The 20,440-nt window shown below is 44.2% G+C and overlaps 1 protein-coding gene across 1 annotated transcript in view; it reads right to left on the bottom strand.

The window, feature by feature from the left end:
* The window catches only part of GABBR2 (gamma-aminobutyric acid type B receptor subunit 2), a 358,625-nt gene that overhangs the window by 132,860 nt on the left and 205,325 nt on the right, over positions 1-20,440 (bottom strand). The window contains exon 6 of the mRNA XM_061132246.1: positions 13,902-14,102. Coding sequence (XP_060988229.1) covers positions 13,902-14,102 — 201 coding nt within the window. The remainder of the gene's footprint in view (positions 1-13,901; positions 14,103-20,440) is intronic.

Raw genomic sequence — 20,440 nt, forward strand, 5'->3', positions numbered from 1 at the left:
GACAAATCAAACACAGAAACCAGAACTCACTGTCAGTTTATACCAGAAAAGGCCCCTTGGAGACGGTCACACACGCCGTCTCAACCTGCAGCAGGGGACACAGAGAGGTCTAGCGACTTGGCCAAGGTCACACAGCATTAGTGTGTGTGTCTCTGTGAGTATAGCTAGACTGTCTCATTTTATCTTTGCTGCTTCTCATATGTTTGAATTTTGAGGTCATAACTGCCTTTTGAAAACCACTCCGAGTTGTTCGAGGCCAGTTTTGGTATCCGAGTAGAGTGGTGAAGCTGAGCCATTGAAGGCTGGGTCACTCCGTGGCTGGATCTCAAGTCTCTCACCCTTGGCTCGAGCTGTTAGCAGAGCCTGGGTACAACCAAGCCCCTCCAAATGTGGAATCTGCAGACAACCAAATGAGGAATCTGCCTGACCAAATACGAATGGTATCTCAGCAACAAATCCACCACCTTTAAAAAAAAAAACAAAAAAACATTTTGGCTCCTACTGGATAGCTCAGGTTTTATCTATTTATGATTTCCTTTGGAAATGCATCATGTCCAGCCATCACTGTTTTGTTCATCAGTCAAAACACCCAGCAGAAGTTCTTCAATTCCAAGGGTTCTTCAAGGAGACAGCACCGTCTCTAGCCCAGCCCAGCTCCTCAAGCCCCTTCTCATAGGGAACTGCACCCCTCCACCTGGAGGCTGGCTCTCTCCACAGGCATCCTTTGCCTGCTCACTTCTTATCAGGGAGCATGAGATAGTGTATTATGAAGCTTTCTCTCTTCCCTGAAGCTGCTGGGTCTCCCTCACTCACACCAAATTTGTTTGCACTCGAGACTGTTGCATTAGATGCCTCCTCTGCCAGGAAGCTTCTACCCCAGCTCTTGCCTGATATTCTCAGCACACAAACGTCAACACGTGTCATCTCTCAGGGATGCTTCCCTGACCTACCCTTTCCACAACTTCCTCCTGCCAGGCAATCTCTATCCACTAGTTTTATCTTCTCTATTGCAATTTTTACTTCCTCCAATGCATCTACCCAAAGAATTAAGCTCCAGTGGGTCAGGGGTGTTATCTTGATCACAGAACCCAAAACAATACCAGCAGATACCCTTTCTAAGCATCAGTTTCTCCATCTGAAAAGTGAAGAGGTTGGACCAGGTGATCTAGAAGCTTCCTCCTGGTGAGTGATCCAGGCAGGAGCCTGGCACAGTGGTAAGAACACAGGATTTGGAAGCAGGCTCACCTGCCCTCCAGTTAGCCCAGTGGTTTGGTAACGTGACCTGGGGCTGGGGTCCCATCTGCTGCAGGTCTCTGCAGCCTCCCGTCTAGGTGGCTGTGACAGCTCGGTGAGGTGAAGTGTGCGCAGCACTGGTCCTGTGTCCAGGACGCGTTGCTGCCCCAAGCACCCCAGTCACCGCTAGTGACAGCACAGGTGCTTGCTCACCTGGCCACCTGGAACCGCTGCTCGCCCACGATGCCCTGGAGACCCCGGACTTCGCCTGTGCCGATAGCGGGTAGCAGCCCTCCCGTGTGTGAATGGCCTACTTTTACTTCCTTAGCTAATTTCCAATTATTGGACATTGAGGCTTTTTCTAATTTTTCCCAATTACAGGAATGCAAAAAAAGCATCCTTGTATCTAAATTTTCTGAACGCACACTGCTAATTATTTTTTCGGAAGAAATTCCCAGATATATAATTGCTGAGGCAAAAGGTATAAAAACCTTCAATGCTATTCACACATCTAAAGGGCCAAATTATCCTCCCCAACCATGAAAAGCTAAAATTCCACTTCATATGAAAGTGCCCATTTCCTTGCATCCTGGACCACAGTAGGCATTTCTTTCTTTCTTTCTTTCTTTTAAGCTGCTGAGCATGCAGGATCTTGGTTCTCCAACCAGGGATCAAACCTGTGCCCCTGCAGTGGAGGTGCAGAGTCTAACCACTGGACCACCAGGGAAGTCCCTCAATTTTTAAAATCACTGTCAGTTTCCCAAGTTAACAAAAAAATGTACATCCCTTTTCATTTTAATTTGCATTTCTCTGGTTAACTATGAAGAGTGATCTCCTTTCACACACTGATGGGCAACTTTCACTTCTGAGACGTGTTTCCTCTTTATATACCATATTGCTATACTGAGAGTCACAACTTTTAAAGCTTTGTTTCAACATATCCTTGTTATTTTTCTATTTGGCTATATTTTTCTTAACTTTAAAATGTAATTTGGGGGAATTCCTTGGCAGTCCAGGGGTTAGGAGTCCATGTTTTCACTGCAGAGGGCCTGGATTCAATCCCTGCTTGGGGAACTGAAATCCTACAAGATGTGCGCTGTGGCCAAAAGAAAGAGAAGAAGAGAAAAAGAAATTTGGGTCTATTTCAGGCTGTTAATTCAGCTATTGGCTATTTTTAAAGTATTAAAAATTTACCTGAATGTCTATTTATCTAATTAATTGCTTAAGCATCAAAGGAACGAGGCCTCTTGAACTCTTCTCTCCAAGACTGCTGCTGCGAGGCTTTTTCTGATGCAGGCAAAGGCATCCAAGGGTTGGTGGTGTCTCTCTGAGTCCTGTTTGTTCAACCTAATGAGTACATTCAGATGACGTTTTGAGACTTCTTCGCTATCCAGGACATGCCACTGGGGCATCCTTGAAGGTTTCTGTGACATTCTTAAAGGTGTTGTGGGTGGGGGAAGTCAGACCTTCGGTAAACAGACAGAGTATTGCCTCACCAGGAGGTAAATGAGTGTAGTTTTAAAACTTCTTTGATATAGTTTATTGGCGATATTTTCATATGTGTAGATAATAGAGTGGATCAGGATCAGACTGTTTATTCATTTGATACTGGGGCCAACACAAGCCCCTATATATTTTTTAGGTGTACCTCTTATAAATCCCTATATTTTTCCATCTCATAAAACTGTTCATCAGCCAGGGGAAAGGGGTTTGGAGAACACTGGCAACGTGCCTCACTTCTGTGGGTAAAGTCCTTGGAGTGGGACACCCGGGTAGCTTAGCCCTGAAAGGTGACCTCATCCTCACTGTCTTTGCAAGCACCAGGCTGAAGTCATTGCTATCACACTATGTCCGGGACCATTCATCACTGTTCCCCGGTGAAGCTGGCGCTGATCTCCCTCAGGCAAAACAATGACAGCAGGAAGAGACACTCTCACAATTGTCTGAGAAAAGCTAATAGTTGTTCTTAAAGCAGGTCTCCAATTATTCAGGGCAGAAGAATTCCTTCCGCTGTAAAGCAGACACTGAAAACTGATTGATTACTCACGCTCTGAGGTCAAGTTTATCTTGAGAGGCTAAAAGTTTCTGAGAAAACAAGTTTTACATGAAGAGTCCCAGTTACTGACAGGTTATGCCCCACATATTTTTGAGAGGCAGTTGCTGGAACGTGGAACATATTTTCATACAGAAATTATGTTATAAATAGTGGTTAGGTTCCCAGGCTAGCCCACACAAGTTAGCTACCCCACACCGTGACTAAACGTTATGGGTCTGTCATTCCAACAGAACCAGGCTGAGTCCTGCTTCTTGGGGGAGGGGAAGTCTCACGGACAGAAGAGAGGAGAAGAGGGAAACATCTCCCTCCATGTCTCCAACTGCCGCCCCCAACCCCACGGAGCGGCAAAGCCAGCAGAGTTTCTCTCTAGCACCCTTTGTGGGATGCTGCGACCACAGTCTCCTTTGGAAGGTCCACTAGGGGACAGTCTATGGGCTCTTCTAGTCTAGTTTGTAGGTCACCCAAGGAGCCTGTTGAGAATGCAGGGCCCTACATTTTGTTTTGTTGTGTCTGTGGGATAACTCGGACAACTGTATTTTAAAAGCTCTTTTAAGACTTTAAGAATACATAAATTGGTTAACATTGATTAAGTCCCTCTTACAATCTGATTATTGGATTTTCTCAATAGCAACCTCCAGGTGTTTTCTGAGCTCTTTCTCAGACTCTTTCAGTGCTGGTAAAGTCACTATGTCTTCAGCGAGAGCCTTCCACTTGAGGAATGCCTGACATCTATGAGATCAGTCTTCCAGATACAGAGATTACACCTACCTCCCTGCAGCTTGCTATGTCTTTCTGTGGAGCTGCAAAGAACACGTCTGCATCCTCTTATCCATAACATATCTCAAAGAGCCGAAGTCAGTGACACGCTTACCCTGTCCTCAATGTGCTATATTCTTCACCTTTTAAGCAAAACAGTCTCAAGTCAGACATCCACTCTATGACGAAATAGGTTATATGAGACTAAAGCTCCCATGAAGAACATTAAGGAAAGCAGAATAAAATATAAATATAGCTATCCAAAGGTATCAGAAAGAGACCAGGACATCTATGACTTGAAGAACCAAGATCCTGGAGGAAAGAGAGATGTTTTGAATAGAGTCCAACACTCTTTGCTGCTTCCCCTGGAGGCAGCAGTATTTGTTGATCTGCAAGTGGGAAGGCCAGTTGTAGGAACAGAAAACAGTGGATCCGTGTTTTCATCAGTCCCTCAGAGATGGGAAGACAAAAAACCATAGTTCAGGGTTATCAGGGTGGCAAGGCTCATAGGGCCAAGGTCTCAGAGGAAGGGGATCCACAGGGTACCAGTGTGAACACTGACATCTGCACTTGCGATATTTGCTGATACCTAAGCTGCATTTGGTGATGGACAGGGAGGCCTGGCGTGCTCCCATTCATGGGGTCGCAAAGAGTCAGACGCGACTGAGCGACTGAAATGAACTGAACTGAAGCTGCATAAGGAGGATGGCATGGCAAACCACTCCAGAATTCTTGCCCGGAGAATACCCATGGATGGAGGAGTCTGGCAGGCTACAGTCCACGGGCTCGCGAAGAGTCGGACTTGACTGAGTGACTAGGCACGCACACGCCGCATGAAACGGGGATGAGAGGCCAGGTGAGAAGTGGTGGCCAAGGGGATAAGAACACAGGCAGGCATGTTCAAAGGCTCAGGACATTAGGAACAGAAGTTGGAATCCAGGGTCAGTAAACATCCCAGGATTTTAGTTTAGAATGTTGAAGGACAGATAGGAATAAAGTCAAACCAAAACAGACCAGATATTATGGAAACTAAAGCCAAGCCTGGAACCATCTCAGTTCTGGGCTGGATAAAGTGAACTGCCCCTATTCCACTTGCTCAAAGAGAAAAGTCTTCTCTGAAGAAAGATAATGCCACCTGCAGCTTCTTTAATTTTTCATATCGAATTCAATTAATTACACTTACTAGGTATACCAGGTAATAGGATCAAATCTTAAAAAAAAACAAAAGAAGGAAAGAAGGAAGAAAGAAAGGAAAGAAGAAAAATAGGCAAGATCTACAGGTGGTTCATATCTTGAATTTATTAGGCCTGGACTTTAATGTAGCAGGTTTCTATGTTCAAGAAAATAGACAAAAGATACAGAATATCACTGGAAAGCAGTGAGCAAAGAAAGAAAAAAAAAGAATAAAATTAAAATCCTAAAAATTTTAAAATATTAATACAGCAAATGAAACTAATAACTCAACAGATGGATGAAACAGCATATTAGACACAGCAGAAAGCAGGTTAGTGAACTGAAGAAATGTGAGTCGTGAATATTCAGCCTGAGGCACAGGGAGGGAAAAAGGACAGAAAATAAACATAAGAGACATAGGGAATGTGTTGAAAATGTATAGCGCATGTATGACCGGTGTCCTAAGATGTGAGAAAAGGTTAAAAAGGTAGAAGCAGTATTTAAGGGATATTTTCCTAGAATTTCCCCCAATACATATCAATCCACTGATTCATGAAGTTCCATAATGCTTAGACTCCAACCAAGATAAAACCAAGCAAAACCATACTTCAGCACAGCATATAAAACTGCTGAAGAGTCAAGCAAAGATAAAATCTTAAAAGCAGTTAGAGAGAGAGAAAAAAAAAAGGATGTATTATCTTCAAAAGAGCAACAATTAGTCTGATGGCTGATTTAACAGAAACAAGGGATTATAGAAGACAATGAAATGGCCTCTGAAAGTGCTAAAAGAAAATAGCAGACCACCTAGAATTCTACACCCAATTAAAATATCTCTCAATATTAAAGGTGAAAGAAAATTTTAGACAATCAGAAACTGAGAGAATGTGTTTCCAGCAAAACCAAAAAAAGTCTTTTCTTTCTTTAAAAGAAAGACCAAGAGAAGTTCTACAGGCAGAAAGAAAATGATCACAAACAGAACAGAAATGAAGGGAGGAATGAGAAGTAAAGTGTAAATATATGAGTAGATCTAAATGAAACATGACATCAGGTTCAAGGACACCCAAGAAAATCTTCTAGAAGAAGAACAAAGATGAGGGACTTAACATTACCAGTCATCAGGTCTTAAAAAAACTTCAGTTATTGAGGTAGTGTGGTACTGCTTAAAGGATAGGCAAATAGGCCAGTGGAAGAGAAGAGAAAGTCCAGAAATAGATCTACACACACTGAGACTAAGTCGCTTCAGTCGTGTCTGACTCTTTGCGACACCATCCACTGTAGCCTGCCAGGCGCCTCTGTCCATGGAATTCTCCAGGCAAGAACACTGGATCGGGCAGCCATTCCCTTCTTCACGGGATCTTCCTGACTCAGGGATGGAACCTGGTTCTCCCGCATTGCAGACAGATTCTTTACCGTCTGAGCCACAGGGCAGCCCCAAGAATCCTGGAGTGGGCTGCCATTCCCTTCTCCAGGGGATCTTCCCAAACCAGGGATTGAACCCAGGTCCCCCACATTGCAGGCAGATTCTTCACCATCTGAGTCACCAGGGACGCCCGCCTTGGATGTTACATAAAATCAGTTTCACATGATTTCTGTATCTAAAAGTGAAAGGTAAAACAAACTTCCCAAAGACAAGATAGAAAAATATCTTCATGAGCTTGGGTAGGCAAAGTTGCTTAAATAAGACACACATGATGTAAGTAATAAATATAACTGTCTAAGAATTCATACCCAGAATACATAAAGAACTTTTACAAATCAGTGAGAAACATGCAGAGAATCCAAGTGGAAAAATGGGCAAAAGACTTGAATAGTCAATTTATAAAAGAGAATATCAAAATGGCCAATAATGATAAGAAAAGATCAACAACTTAATTACTTATCAAAGAAATGTAAATTAATATAAAAATGAGATACCACTACTCACCCACTAGATTGGCTAAAATTTAAAGGCTAACAATGCCAAAAGTTGGTGAGTGTGTGAACCAAATGAAACTCACAATGTAAATTGGTACAACCACTTTAGAAATCTGCTTGGCAGTGTCTATTGTAGCTGAGCATATGCATTCTCTATGACTCAGAAATTCCACCCCTAAGTATGCACCCAATAGTACTGTGCACATATATTCACTAAAATACATCAAATACCTATAAATAAATCAAATAAAAAACATGTGAAAGTTCCACACAAAAGATTTCTGAGAGACACTGGATGGAAAGATTCTGTATTACAAAGATATCAGTTTTTCCTAAATCAGTCTATAGAATCAGTAAAATTCCAACCACAAGCCAGAGAAGGTTTGTGTATATAAATTGACTCATTACTCCTTTCTCCTGACCTCAAGGCTGCTGCACTGATGAAGGAAGAGAACTACAATTTGTTGAACACCTATTGTGTGCTTGGCACTTAGCAAGGTATTTTCCTCTGTATTACTTCATGTAATCCTTCTAAATCTGTAAAAGACATATTACTCCAGCATAATCAGAAACAACTTGAGAAAGGCCAAATGACTTGCCCAATGTCACTGCATCACTGTTGATTAGGTTCAGCTGTATAATAAAACAGACAAAAAATTATTGGTGACTTAAAGGAAACAGTTTATTTCTTTCTCAAGTAAAAATTGTCCATGGGTAGGTGGTGCAGGGCTTCTAGGGCAACTCCACAGTGTAACCAGAGACTGAGGCTCTTATCTTCACGCCCCGCTATCCTAGTCTCCCTCTCAAGGTCACCTCTTGATACAAAACGGCTGCTATAACTCCAGCCATCTCATCCATATTTCAACCAATACAGAGGAGAAGAAAGAAGAAGGGTAAGCTCTCCTCTTAAAGTAGGCTTTTAGAAGTCTTGTATAATACTTCTCCTTAAATCTCACTGGTTAGACTTAGAATCCTGGCTCTATCTAGCTACATGGGAGGCTGGGAAATGTATATTTTTCAGATGAGTGGCAACATACCCAGTTAAAAATCAGAGTTATGCTACTGAAGAGGAAGAAGGGCTATGGCTGTTGCATGGACAACTATCTGCCACACCACACCCTTCCTCCTGAGCCCATGTTCCTCTGCCACACCGCCCGTCTCCCAGGGACGTGAATATCTGGGGAAGCAGCCGGTAACAGGAGCTTTGTGGGGAAGGTGGGGGCAGAGGCAGCAGCATCGGAAAGCTTGACTCCCTGGGGAGCATCTCTACTTTTCCATAGCACCTTCTCATCCTCCTCTCTGGAGCCCAGAGCTTCCTAAAAGCCCCAGGTTCTTTGTTATGGAGCTCCCATGCCAGTGACAACGAGATGCGTGCAGCTTTTCCCAGGTCATTGCTCTAATTTGAGGACTGGCCAGATTTCTGTTTCCTTTTGTTCTGCTGTGTTGGATAAACAGTCGTGGGTGGCCACAGAAGTTTCTTGCTGGAAAACACTACAGAAGTCTTCAAAAGAAAGAGCCTGAGCCTTTAGTAGAAGGCTGGGGCCACTTCTGAGGTTCCCACGGATTCCGGGGTTCTGTGAACACTTCCGTCTGGTGCCTTGGCCCAACTGTGTGTATCTCAGCAGGAGAATGGTAGCAGGGAAGAATATGTCCTTATTGGAAAGGCTAAGCCATCACTGGAATTTTATACCAAAATTATAAATACTCACAGTGGAAACAATCCCAATGGGACACTGAAAAGTGAAAGCTGACACTGGAAATCACCAATGTCAACAGAGTCACTTTAGGGGAATAGAGTGGTGATGGGGAAGGGAACTTTAACAAGGAGAAACAGACATGAGAGCCAAAGCAAGTATCCAGAGGCTGTTTATGGGAGGTTCTGGAAAACTGAACTCTGAACGTGGCCAGGGAAGCCCCAAGGCCTGCACTTGTCCCGTCGCTGGGAATTCCAGCCGGCAGGGAATGATGAGTGTGCCGGGAGGGAGACCCTGTTACTCCTCCTCCCAGAGATTCCCTGGACGCCAGTGAACAAGCTGGGGCGGCGCGGCCTGGAGGCAGGCACATGGAAGAGGGAACTGCAGAGAATGCATTCCGGGAGAGCCCACCATTCCACCCGAGTCTGTGACTTTATCACGGGTCACCTCTCTCCTGGGGGCTCCAGTTTAACGTTATAACCACATCACACAGCTCACTGTAATAACTCAATATCATACCTACACAGAGTCAGAGAATTTTACTGTGAAAGGATACCAGGGGTTATATGGTCCAAACCTCTCGTTTTCAGTGGAGGAAACTGAGGCCCAGGGATGGTGAGGGTCTAGCTGAGGCGGCAGATGAGTTGGTGGCTATGCCAGGATTGGCACTAAATCTCCTGATTACTAGACTTATGCTGTCCTGTTCTGCCACTTACTAACAGGTCCACTAAGACATCACAAAAGGGGCCAACTTGGATGTGCTCGGCTCCTAGGCATGTCACACATTGAGAGGAAGAGCATGGTAGAGGGGAAGGGGCAGTGAGCAGGAACTTAGCCGTCCTGGTTTCCAGTCCCCGGATCTGCCCCTGACCTGCTGGTGACATTATCAGTGTCCTGGGGTAGCCATAACAAATTCCCGCAAACTCGGTTGTTTAAACAGAAACTTATTGGCTCACAGTTACAGAGGCCAGGAGACTGAAACTAAGGTGCTGGCAGCGTTGCTCCCCTCTGGAAGCTCCAACGGGAATCCATTCCAAGCCTTTCTTCCAGATTCTGGAGGCTGCCAGAAATCCTCGGATTTCCTTGTCTTGTAATTCCAATCTCTGGCTCCATCTTCACACGATCTTCTCCAAACGGGAAACCTCCCTCTGCCTTTTCTTTATGAGAATATTTGTCATTGGATTTAGGGTTTACTCAGGTAGTGGTGCTAGTGGTAAAGAACCTTCCTGCCAGTGCAGAAGATGTAAGAGATGCAGGTTCTATCCCTGGGCTGGGAAGATCCCCTGGAGGAGGAAATGGCAACCCACTCTAGTACTCTTGCCTGGAGAAGCCCATGGACAGAGGAGCCCGAGGGCTACAATCCACGCAGTTGCACAGAGTTGGACACGACTGAAGCGACTTAGCAGGCACGTATGCAGGTAGTCTAGGATGATCTCATCTCAAGATCCTTAAATTAATTACATCCATAAAGACTTTTTCCAAATAAGGTCGCGTTCACAAGTTCTAAGTGTTAGGAACTGGACATATCCTTTTAGGGGCCACCATTCCTGTTTAACGTGCTACAAGGATCCTGGGTGTGCTATTCCCCTCTCTGCTCCTCAGCTTTCCTATGTGTAAGCAGTGAGGGTGGATGAGTCCACTGACGCGGTTCTGTAAGTGTTTGCTTGTTCTATGGATACTGACGGACCCCAGAATACAGGTGCTTACCCAACAGCCTGTGCCATGCTGACCAAGGTCCCCAGCAGTCACATATACCACAAAACCAAATTCAATAACTACTTCATGACTTTCTAGAACATTCTTGAGCCATATATTCTTGAGGGTTGGTTGGGGAAGTTGGCTTGTGGTCAGACCACAAATAGGAATGCCTCAACTCTGGGCCCCACACCCTGTTGAGAGCGCATTCAACACGATCAAGTACAGAGAATGGGCTGAGCACGGGCCGGGGCCTGACAAACACAATCTGTGCAGGGCAAAGGCCAAGGGGAGGTGAGCGAGGCCTTCCCTTCAGAAGCAAAAGGAAGAAGCCGCCTAAAACCTCAGTAAAAAAAAAAAAAAAAAATCAAAACTAATGCCAAAAAAAAAAAAAAAATCCACTGAGCAGAAATTTAAATAAAGACAAGATGTGTTTCTGTAATTATGTGACTCAAATCAGTTCACCTTAATGGTGGCCTTGTGGATCCTGTCTTTATTTAACATTTTGATATTTTGTTCATCATGGATTTTCCCACTGAGGTCCTTTGCACCCCCTTAAATTCTGCCCTTAGACCTGGCCCTAGAACTATGAGTTACAACCAGAGGGGTGGGCCCACCAGGGACAAGGAATGCCTACAGGGATGTGGTGTTTGCCAACAGGACCTGTGGAGGCCCAGAGGGGCCAGAGGGGAAAATTAGGGGATAAGTAGTAAGACCTGTGCTACTGGAAGGATCTGAGAGTCTGATGGGAGGCTGGTCTACGTGACCCACTGTTGTTGTTTAGTCGCTAAGTCACGTCTTTGTGACCCCATGGACTGTAACCCATCAGGCTCCTCTGTCCATGGGACTTAAACCAGGCAAGAATACTGGAGTGGGTTGCCATTTCTTTCTCCAGGGGAGCTTCCGGATCCAGAGATTGAACTGGAGTCTCCTGCATGGCAGGCAGATTATTTATCACTGAGCTATCAGGGAAGCCTGCTAGGAGAGCCCTAAATCCAGAATCCCAGAGGCAAAGAGGCTGAAAAGTTCCCTGTGTAACTTCAATCTTTCGACCTTGAGAGTGTAAGAAATGCTGCCTCTTGCCTCAGTGACTGTGGGACAGGGACTGGGTCACCTTGAATGTCAGAGCTGCCCCAGGCAGGAAGGCTGCCTGGCTCTGCTCCTGATGGCATAGCTCCACCTGGGGAAACCCAGGGGTGGGTAGCCCAGACCGTGCGGTGAAGTGAAGAGCCCCAGGAGCAGCTCCAAGCTGCCCACTCGTGTGTTCAGTGACACAGGGGTGAGGCCAGCTCTTCGTGCTTCCTGCTCAGTGGCTGCAGTCACGTCCGCCTCTCTGCTGCCCTGTGGACTGGAGCCCGCCAGGCTCCTCTGTCCACGGGACTCTCCAGCCAAGAACACTGGAGTGGGTTGCCATGCCCTCCTCCAGGGGATCTTCCCGACCCAGGGATGGAACCCTCGTCTCTTGCATCTCCTGCACTGGCAGGCGGGTTCTTTACCACTAGTGCCACCTGCAAAGCCTCAGACTCCTCACTGGACCCCAAATTTAAAAATTCAAAATTGAAAAGGAAAGCCAGTGACTTGGGAGATGTTAAGATTCCCAGATAGCTCCAATGGTAAAGAATCTGCCTGCAATGCTGGAGACCTGGGTTCAATTCCTGGGTTGGAAAGATCCCTTGGAGAAGGGCATGGCAACCCACTCCAGTATTCTTGCCTGGAGAATTCCATGGACAGAGGAGCGTGGCAGACTACAGTTCATGGGGTCGCAAAGAGTTGGACACGAGACTGAGCAACTAATGCTTTTTGGGAGATGTTGTAAAGTCAAAATGTTTAATGCAAAAAACACTGCCAAAAAATGATCTTCCCAAAATGCATTCCTGTGCATTTCTACATCCATGCCTAGGTAGCATTCATGCTCCTTGGAATGACATTTGCGGCCCCTGGGGCATCTCATGGCTCTTAACCATACTTAGCTTCACAGATCTCATGTGTAATCATTTTCATCTTTGGTCTTCCTTAAGTTTCTCATTTTAATTATTATACTGTCTGCCTGCATGGAAATTTCTTCTTAGTTTTTGTACTTTCCTCAAATTTTATACTATTTTTAGATTAAAGTATAGGGTATCCCTGGACCCAAGTATCTTCTAATAAACTGCAAACGTCAACACCTTTAAAAATAACATTTAGTGAAATAAAAATGAGTTGTCCCTACTCATTATTCAGCATGTCCCAAAACTTTATATGGTCACTGACTCAGGCATGAAAATACTTCTTTCAACATTTTCTACCCAGAATGTCTTTCCAGGACCTCTCAGGTGCCACATGATTTAAAGAGCTGCTTATAAAATGTGTCCTAATGATTTGCCATTTTTGGACAAATCAATAAATCATTCTTGTAGTGTTGGCTCTGAGAATAAATAATGGATAAAACTAAATATATATTATATATTTACTTTACTATGAAACTGACTCTTTAAGTGAAATTGAAGGTGGGTGAAGGATTTAAAAATCTGAGACTGGAGGAGACAGAAAAGAATCACGTGCCCTGCTGTACTAAACTTTGGCTGGTGGTTAGAACTGAGAGATGGATGTTGCCATCTTCACTGGGACTGTCATCATCCGACTGTTGATAATGCTTTCAATGACAGAGAATAGTATACTTTGGAAATACTTTTACATACACCATGCTACCTGTTCTCTCACAGCCCTATGATAAAAGCAGGCCAGGGGTTAGTCGTCCCTAGTGGGAACATCGCTAGTGGAGGCCTGAGGACGTAAGCACCCTGCCAAGGTCCTCCTCCCAGTTAGGACAGCACAGGCGCCATGCCAGCCACCTTGCACAACCTGCCAACCAGTCATCCTTTTGACCCCAGAGGAGGATATCTGCACTGCCAGGATACAGATGAAAAAAGCAGCAGCTCAGAAAACGCAAGCTCAAGGTCACACATCTGGTAGGTGGCAAAACTGGGGTTTGGACCAGTCTTTCTGGTCTTCAGTACCTATTTCCCCAAGTCTACTTGAGGGGTTATTCTTCTCCTCCAGGCTGACAGCATCAGTGCATCAGTGAGACTGAGAAATGACATTCCAGGTCAGAGGGTGCAGGGGATGAGACGGTGGTCTCGTCTGAAAGTCAGTGCCTGCAGCTGGTGCTGTTAACAGTCACGACTCCATCCCTTACACTTACACTGTGTTATGTGCCTAGAAAGCATCCTTACCTCATCTGATTCCCACGATTCCCTAGAAGAGGGAGACGGCCAGATATACTCCTTTAACAAATAAGTGAGGCTCAGAGAGGTCAAATGATTTGCTCAAAATCACAGAGCAAAGGCCAGAACAAGATCTGGGCGCTTTTTGCCGACATCACTGGACAACACGGCACTGACCTTCCCGGAGATGGTCTTGATCTGCTTGGAGCTCAGAGGCTCGAAGTCCACGCCGATGTAGCCCTCCATGGCAGCGAGCAGATGCTTCCGGAGACAACGCGATGAGTTGGCTTCTGTGTGCACCTGCTCCCACCAGGAAGGCTCATACCAGCCCGGGATGATCCACTGGTATTTGCTACCATACATATTCTCCTCATATGCCTGCAAGAGATGGGTTGATCATGAAGGCACCAAGAGACAAACATTTTTTCCAAAGCTTTGAAACCTGTGGGAAAGGTTGGCGGCGGGGGGGACTTGGACTTCCTCATACCAGAGGATTTGTTAATTTTTCCATTACTTGCTTGGTCTCCTCATCATCATCTCTCAAGGTATCCAAGGTAGTTAGTTTATAGGAAATGTATACTAAAATAATAAAACACTGAATAAAAATGAAAACATAAGTGCCTGGGAAAATGTAAATTACAATATGCTTACTGGAGGTAATATGCTTATTGGCAGTATCTTCCTGGGTCAGGAAGATCCCCTGGAGAAGGGAATGGCTACCCACTCCAGTATTTGTGCCTGGAGAATTCCATGGACAGAGGAGCCTGGTGTGCTGCAGTCCATGGGGTCGGACATGACTTGGCGACTGAACAACAACAAATAAGAATCCGCCTGCAGTGCAGGAGATCCCAGTTCAATCCCTGGGTCAGGAAGATCCCTGGAGGAGGGCATGGCAACCCACTCCAGTATTCTTGCCTGGAGGATCCCCAAGGAAAAAGGAGCCCGGCGGGCTACAGTCCATAAAGTCTCAAAGAGTCGGACACGACTGAGTGACTAACACTACTGGAGGTAAAGGGGACAGAAGACAGATGAGCCCACCGAAGATCCCAACGCTATAGGCGATGAACTTCCTGGCAGCCCGAGAGAAAAGGGCAATGATGTTAATTGCAGAGCTCTCACTTTCACTAAGGAGAAAAAACACCAGTCCCTCAAGGACACAAAATGTTTTCTAGGCTTTAATCCCTAAAAAAAAAAAAAAAAAAAGAAAACAAAAAAGCCTCATATGGAGGATACTGTCAAATTAGCTAGCATGGTATCAACAGTGTCCCCACAACAAACAGATTTCATAAGGCTATTTTTGTATAGATTTTTACAAAAAGCTGGGATCATAATCTTAAAATATAACTCAGGGGGGAACAATTTTGCAAGGGGGCCAAGAAAATTTAATGTAAGCATGCAACTTATATAAGATGCCACTTGGCAAACTGAACATCCCTCTGAATCTTTACCCAAAGCATGGTGGGCATAAATCCAGATCCTAAAAAAAGTCCTTTTTATTTATATGCTTTATGCCCATCTTATTGGTCCTTCATGTTCACCATTTGAGATGGTCTGGGCAGACTTTATTAACCTCATTTTAGAGATGAAGAAATTGAGAACCAGAGAGGGAAAGTCACTTCTGCAAGGTCATAGAGTCTGGAACCTAGGTCACCTCCTCTTATGCTGCAAAGCCACACTGCCTAACTCCCATTTAAGCAAAAAATTGTCAGACTGTTCTCATACACCCCTACTTGGCTTTAATTCTTACTGTGATGATTTTGCATCAGGAAAAACATGCTTTTTGATAGCTTATATGCACCCAGAAAGTCCCAAAGTGTAGGAATGTCACATTCCATCAAAGCTGGGTCCAGAAGGGGGTTTCTGAGTAGAGCTCACAGCCCTCTCAGGAATCAAAACGCCCGGAAGTGACTACAGAGAGTGATGGTTATGCAAATGCTCTAGGTGTGCTGTAATGAACTCCATGCATTTAAAATGTGAGCCTGAAACAATCCAGCAATTCGTTCCTGGGGAGTTACCTATGTTAGGAGCACACATGGGGAAAACAATTCATGTCACACACTTTATGTTCCTTGACTTACAAGAAAGACAGCATAGAGGCCAAGAGGGTGTGAAGGGAGGAGCCTGTAGGATGGTTCTGGATGCCTGGGGGGTTTTGGTTGCCCTCCACTTAGGCTCTAGCATGCTAGGCCAGGGTCTGCCCAGAAAGGTGGGCCAGAGCCCCTATTATTTGTGTCTGGTACAGAATAGTTATTATCAAGTCCATGAATGAAGGAGTGTTCCTTTCATTTCTACATCTGGGGAGGCAATTCTAAAATTCTCTCAACACCTGAAAAAGCCCAGCCTGCAGTGTGAAGCATCTGCTTGGGGGGTAAAGGTGAGTTAGAATATTTGTTCCTTAACTTAAGCTCAGATTCCATCTCCATGGCCTCTATTCACTGATTCAGTGAAGACTCCAGGCAGTAAACAGATTGTTTCATAAAACAGCTCCTCAACTATCTCAAGTCAATGATCACATTGCCTGTTCTCTAGAATCCTCCAGTGATACGGAACTTTCACCTCCCTCATTCTAGACACTGAACTTTTCATGATTGCAGCCTCACATCCTAGTCATTTCCCCAGGAACTACATTATACTGTTGCCCCAATCAAAGCTATTGTAGAAAAACACAGCCCTTATATTACAATCACATAACAAAACCGCAGTTCAACAAAAGAAGGCAGCCACCTGGGCTCCCCTCTAATAAACGGGATTTAGCCCACAGAAACTTTTTTTTATTTTCTAAAGAAAATCCCGGATCCTACCTGTGGGCTAGACTTCTGAACAAAAAGGGCATTCCAACGATCCCAGGTTATTTAATCAGTGGTCAAACCTGTGAGGGGGATTCCCTGGTGCCCAGTAGTAAAGAATCCTGCATTTGAGGAGAAACAGGAGATGCGGGTTCAACCCCTGGGTCAGGAAGATCCCCTGGAGCAGTAAATGGCAACCCACTCCAGTATTCCTGCCTGGGAAATCCCATGGACAGAGGAGCCTGGCGGGCTACAGTTCATAGGGTTGCAAAGAGTCAGACATGACTGAAGCGACTTAGCACTCACTCACTCAAAACATGTGAGACTTCACAACTCTCATCTTTCACTGTCAGGGAGGAACTCACCTATATTGAACCCCTATTATGTGCTTGGCCATTTATATACAGTATCTTATTTTATTCTCACAACAACCCTATGATGTGTATGCTATTATCTCTATTTTATAGATGAAGAAATTGAGCCTCACAGATTGAGGAATTTGCCCAAACACATTCAGTTAAGTCAAGAAGACAAGACCCAAAGTCTATTTTTTTGTTTTAATTTCCTTCCATTCTTAGCAAAACAAAGTAAAACTTCTCTGAAACTTTCTCAATCTTTTTTTATTTTGGCCATATCAGCTTGTGAGATCTCAGTTCCCCAACCAAGGATTGAACCTGGGCCATAGCAGTGAAAGCCCAGGATCCTAACCACCGGGCCACCAGGGAACTAAGTTTTCTCAATCTTAAAAGGTGAGGCCAGATCGCCCCACCTATTAAGAACGTATGTATGGTAAGTAAGAGTGAGTAGAGAGGCAACATGAGGAGGTCTTCTCATCAGACACAAAGGCAGATTTCCATTCCTCTCTGAGATCAAAGACCATGTGATTACTTGGAAGCAGCATGGCGTGGGAATCCAGGAAACTCCCAGGAATCTGCTGTGATAGCTGTTTGACTGGCCTCTGTTCTATTAGGTGTTCCTTGTGAGTGAATTTTCCAGAAAACAGAAGCTCAGTCTATTTGAACGACAACATATTTTGTTTAAAACATTAGTCAATTTCGATGAAGGTAAAATATTTTCCACTGATCTCCTGGGGAAAAGAAGACTATATAGTCAAGCTGATTCTGTGCCACATAGCATCTGGGTAATCTGGCCCATAGCTCCCTGGATCTTGCTTTTCTCACCAATATCCTGTGGAAAGCAAAGCCCATCTCATTAGGTTGGTGTCAGAATTAAATGAAGTTATATGTGAACAAAAATGCAACCTAATCAAAAATAGGCAGAAGATCTAAACAGACATTTCTCCAAAGAAGACATACAAATGGCCAACAGGCAAATGAAAAGATGCTAAACATCACTAGTTATTAGAGAAATGGGAATCAAAACAATTAGATTTCACATCACATGATCAGAATGGTCATCAGTAAAATACAAACAATACTGTATTTACAATATCTACAAATAATAAATGCTGGATAGAATGTGGAGAAAACGGAACTTTCTAACACTGTTGGTACGAATGTAAATTGGCACAGCTACTATGGAAAATAGTATGGAGGTTCCTTAAAAAACCACAAATAGAATCGTCATCAGTTCAGTTCAGTTGCTCAGTCGTGTCTAACTCTTTGCGACCCCATGGACTGCAGCACGCCAGGCCTCCCTGTCCATCATCAACTCCCAGAGCTTGCTCAAAATCATGTCCGTTGAGTCGGTGATGCCATCCAACCATCTCATCCTCTGTCATCCCCTTCTCCTCCTGCCTTCAATCTTTCCCAGCATCAGGGTCTTTTCATCTGAGTCGGTTCTTCACATCAGGTGGCCGTATTGGAGTTTCAGCTTCAGCATCAGTCCTTCCAATGAGTATTCAGGACTGATTTCCTTTAGGATGGACTGGTTGGATCTCCTTGCAGTCCACGGGACTCTCAAGAGTCTTCTCCAACACCACAGTTCAAAAGCATCAATTCTTCAGTGCACAACTTTCTTTACAGTCCAACTCTCACATCCATACATGACTACTGGAAAAATCATAGCCTTGACTAGACGGACCTTTGTCAGCAAAGTAACATCTCTGCTTTTTAATATACTGTCTAGGTTGGTCATAGCTTTTCTTCCAAGGAGCAAGCGTCTTTTAATTTCGTGGCTGCAGTCACCATCTGCAGTGATTTTGGAGTCCCCAAAAATAAAGTCTCTCACTGTTTCCATTGTTTCTCCATCTTGCCTTGAAGTGATGGGACCGGATGCCATGATCTTAGTTTTCGGAATGTTGAGTTTTAAGCCAACTTTTTCACTTTCCTCTTTCACTTTCGTCAAGAGGCTCTTTAGTTCCTCTTCACTTTCTGTCATAAGAGTGGTGTCATCTGCACATCTGAGGTTATTGATATTTCTCCAAGCAATCTTGATTCCAGCTTGTGCTTCATCCAGCCTGGCATTTCACATGATGTACTCTGCATAGAAGTTAAATAAGCAGAGTGACAATATACAGCCTTGACGTACTCTTTTCCCAATTTGGAACCAGTCTGTTGTTCCATGTCCGGCTCTAACTGTTGCTTCTTGACCTGCATACAGATTTCCCAGGAGGCAGGTCAGGTATGATCCAGTCCTGGGCATATATCTGGAGAAAAATCTAACTTGAAAAGACACATGCACCCCTATATGTGTGCACATATAGAGCTGAGAATACTTTGCTACACAGCATAAACTAACACGACATTGCAAAGCAACTATACTCTTTGTATAAAATAAAAACTTAAAGCTTAAAACAAATCAATAAAATAAAAGATACACAGAGCCCCTGTGTTCATAGCAGTACTACTTATTTACAATAGGCAAGACATGGAAGTAACCTAAATGTCCACTGACAGATAAATGGATAACAGAGATGGGGTACATATATCCCATGTGTGGGATCCCACATATCCCATATGTGGTACATGGAACATTACTCAGCCCTAAAAATGAATGAAATAATGCCATTTGCAGCAAATGGATGGACCTAGAGATTTCATACTAAAGTGAAATGTCAGACAAAGAAAAATACCATATGATATCACTTATACATGGAATCTGAAGTATGATACAAATGAACTTACTGACAAAACAGAAGCAGACTCACAGACATAGAAAATAAGCTTACGGTCACCCAAAGGAAAAGGGGGAAGGGATAAATTAGGAGTTTGGGATTAGCAAATACAAAGTAGTATATATAAAACAGATAAATGACAGGCTCCTACTGTCTAGCACAGGGAACTATATTCAATATCCTATAATAAACCATAATGGAAAAGAATATGAAAAATGTACATATAACTGAATACCTTTGCTGTATACCAGAAACGAATACAACATTGTATGCCAACTATACTTCAATAAAACAATAACAATAATAACAAATGAGGTAATATGTGTACCTGCTTGGCCAACGCCGCGTGCAGGAACAGTCAGCTGCTCCTTCTCATCCCATTCTCCTTCTAGTAACTCAAGGCTTTATTCTGAACATCAGCCATTGTTTGGGCTATGGGCAGTGACACTTTTGAACGTAGGGAAGATTGGTCCAAATACCAAATGGCCCCAGACTGTTGCTCTTGGAGTTTTTGATCTGTTTTCGATGGCTCTGTCTCCTTCCTAGCTGCCAGGTCTAGGCTGTCACTTTCACTGTCATTAAATCCCTCTCCCCACTCTGAATCTGCTGCTTTTAAATTGCTATGGAAAGCGGGGATTGTTAAACGTTTGTGTAGAAAAAAAGTACACCGGCTTTGAGTGAGGGTCTAAAAGGCTCTCCTGCAAGGGAGGTAGACTGGGCTTCTACGGCAACTGCAGAGAAGCCTCCAGGCCTCTGTTTCAGCATTCCCACATCCAGGAGGGCTGAGACTGTGGGACACTGACCTTTATGAAGCTGCTGGTATCTTTGTTTGTCTCCTCTGCCAAATAGGGAGT

Source organism: Dama dama, chromosome 29, assembly GCF_033118175.1.
Source record: "Dama dama isolate Ldn47 chromosome 29, ASM3311817v1, whole genome shotgun sequence".
In the NCBI taxonomy this organism is placed as follows: Eukaryota; Metazoa; Chordata; class Mammalia; order Artiodactyla; family Cervidae; genus Dama; species Dama dama.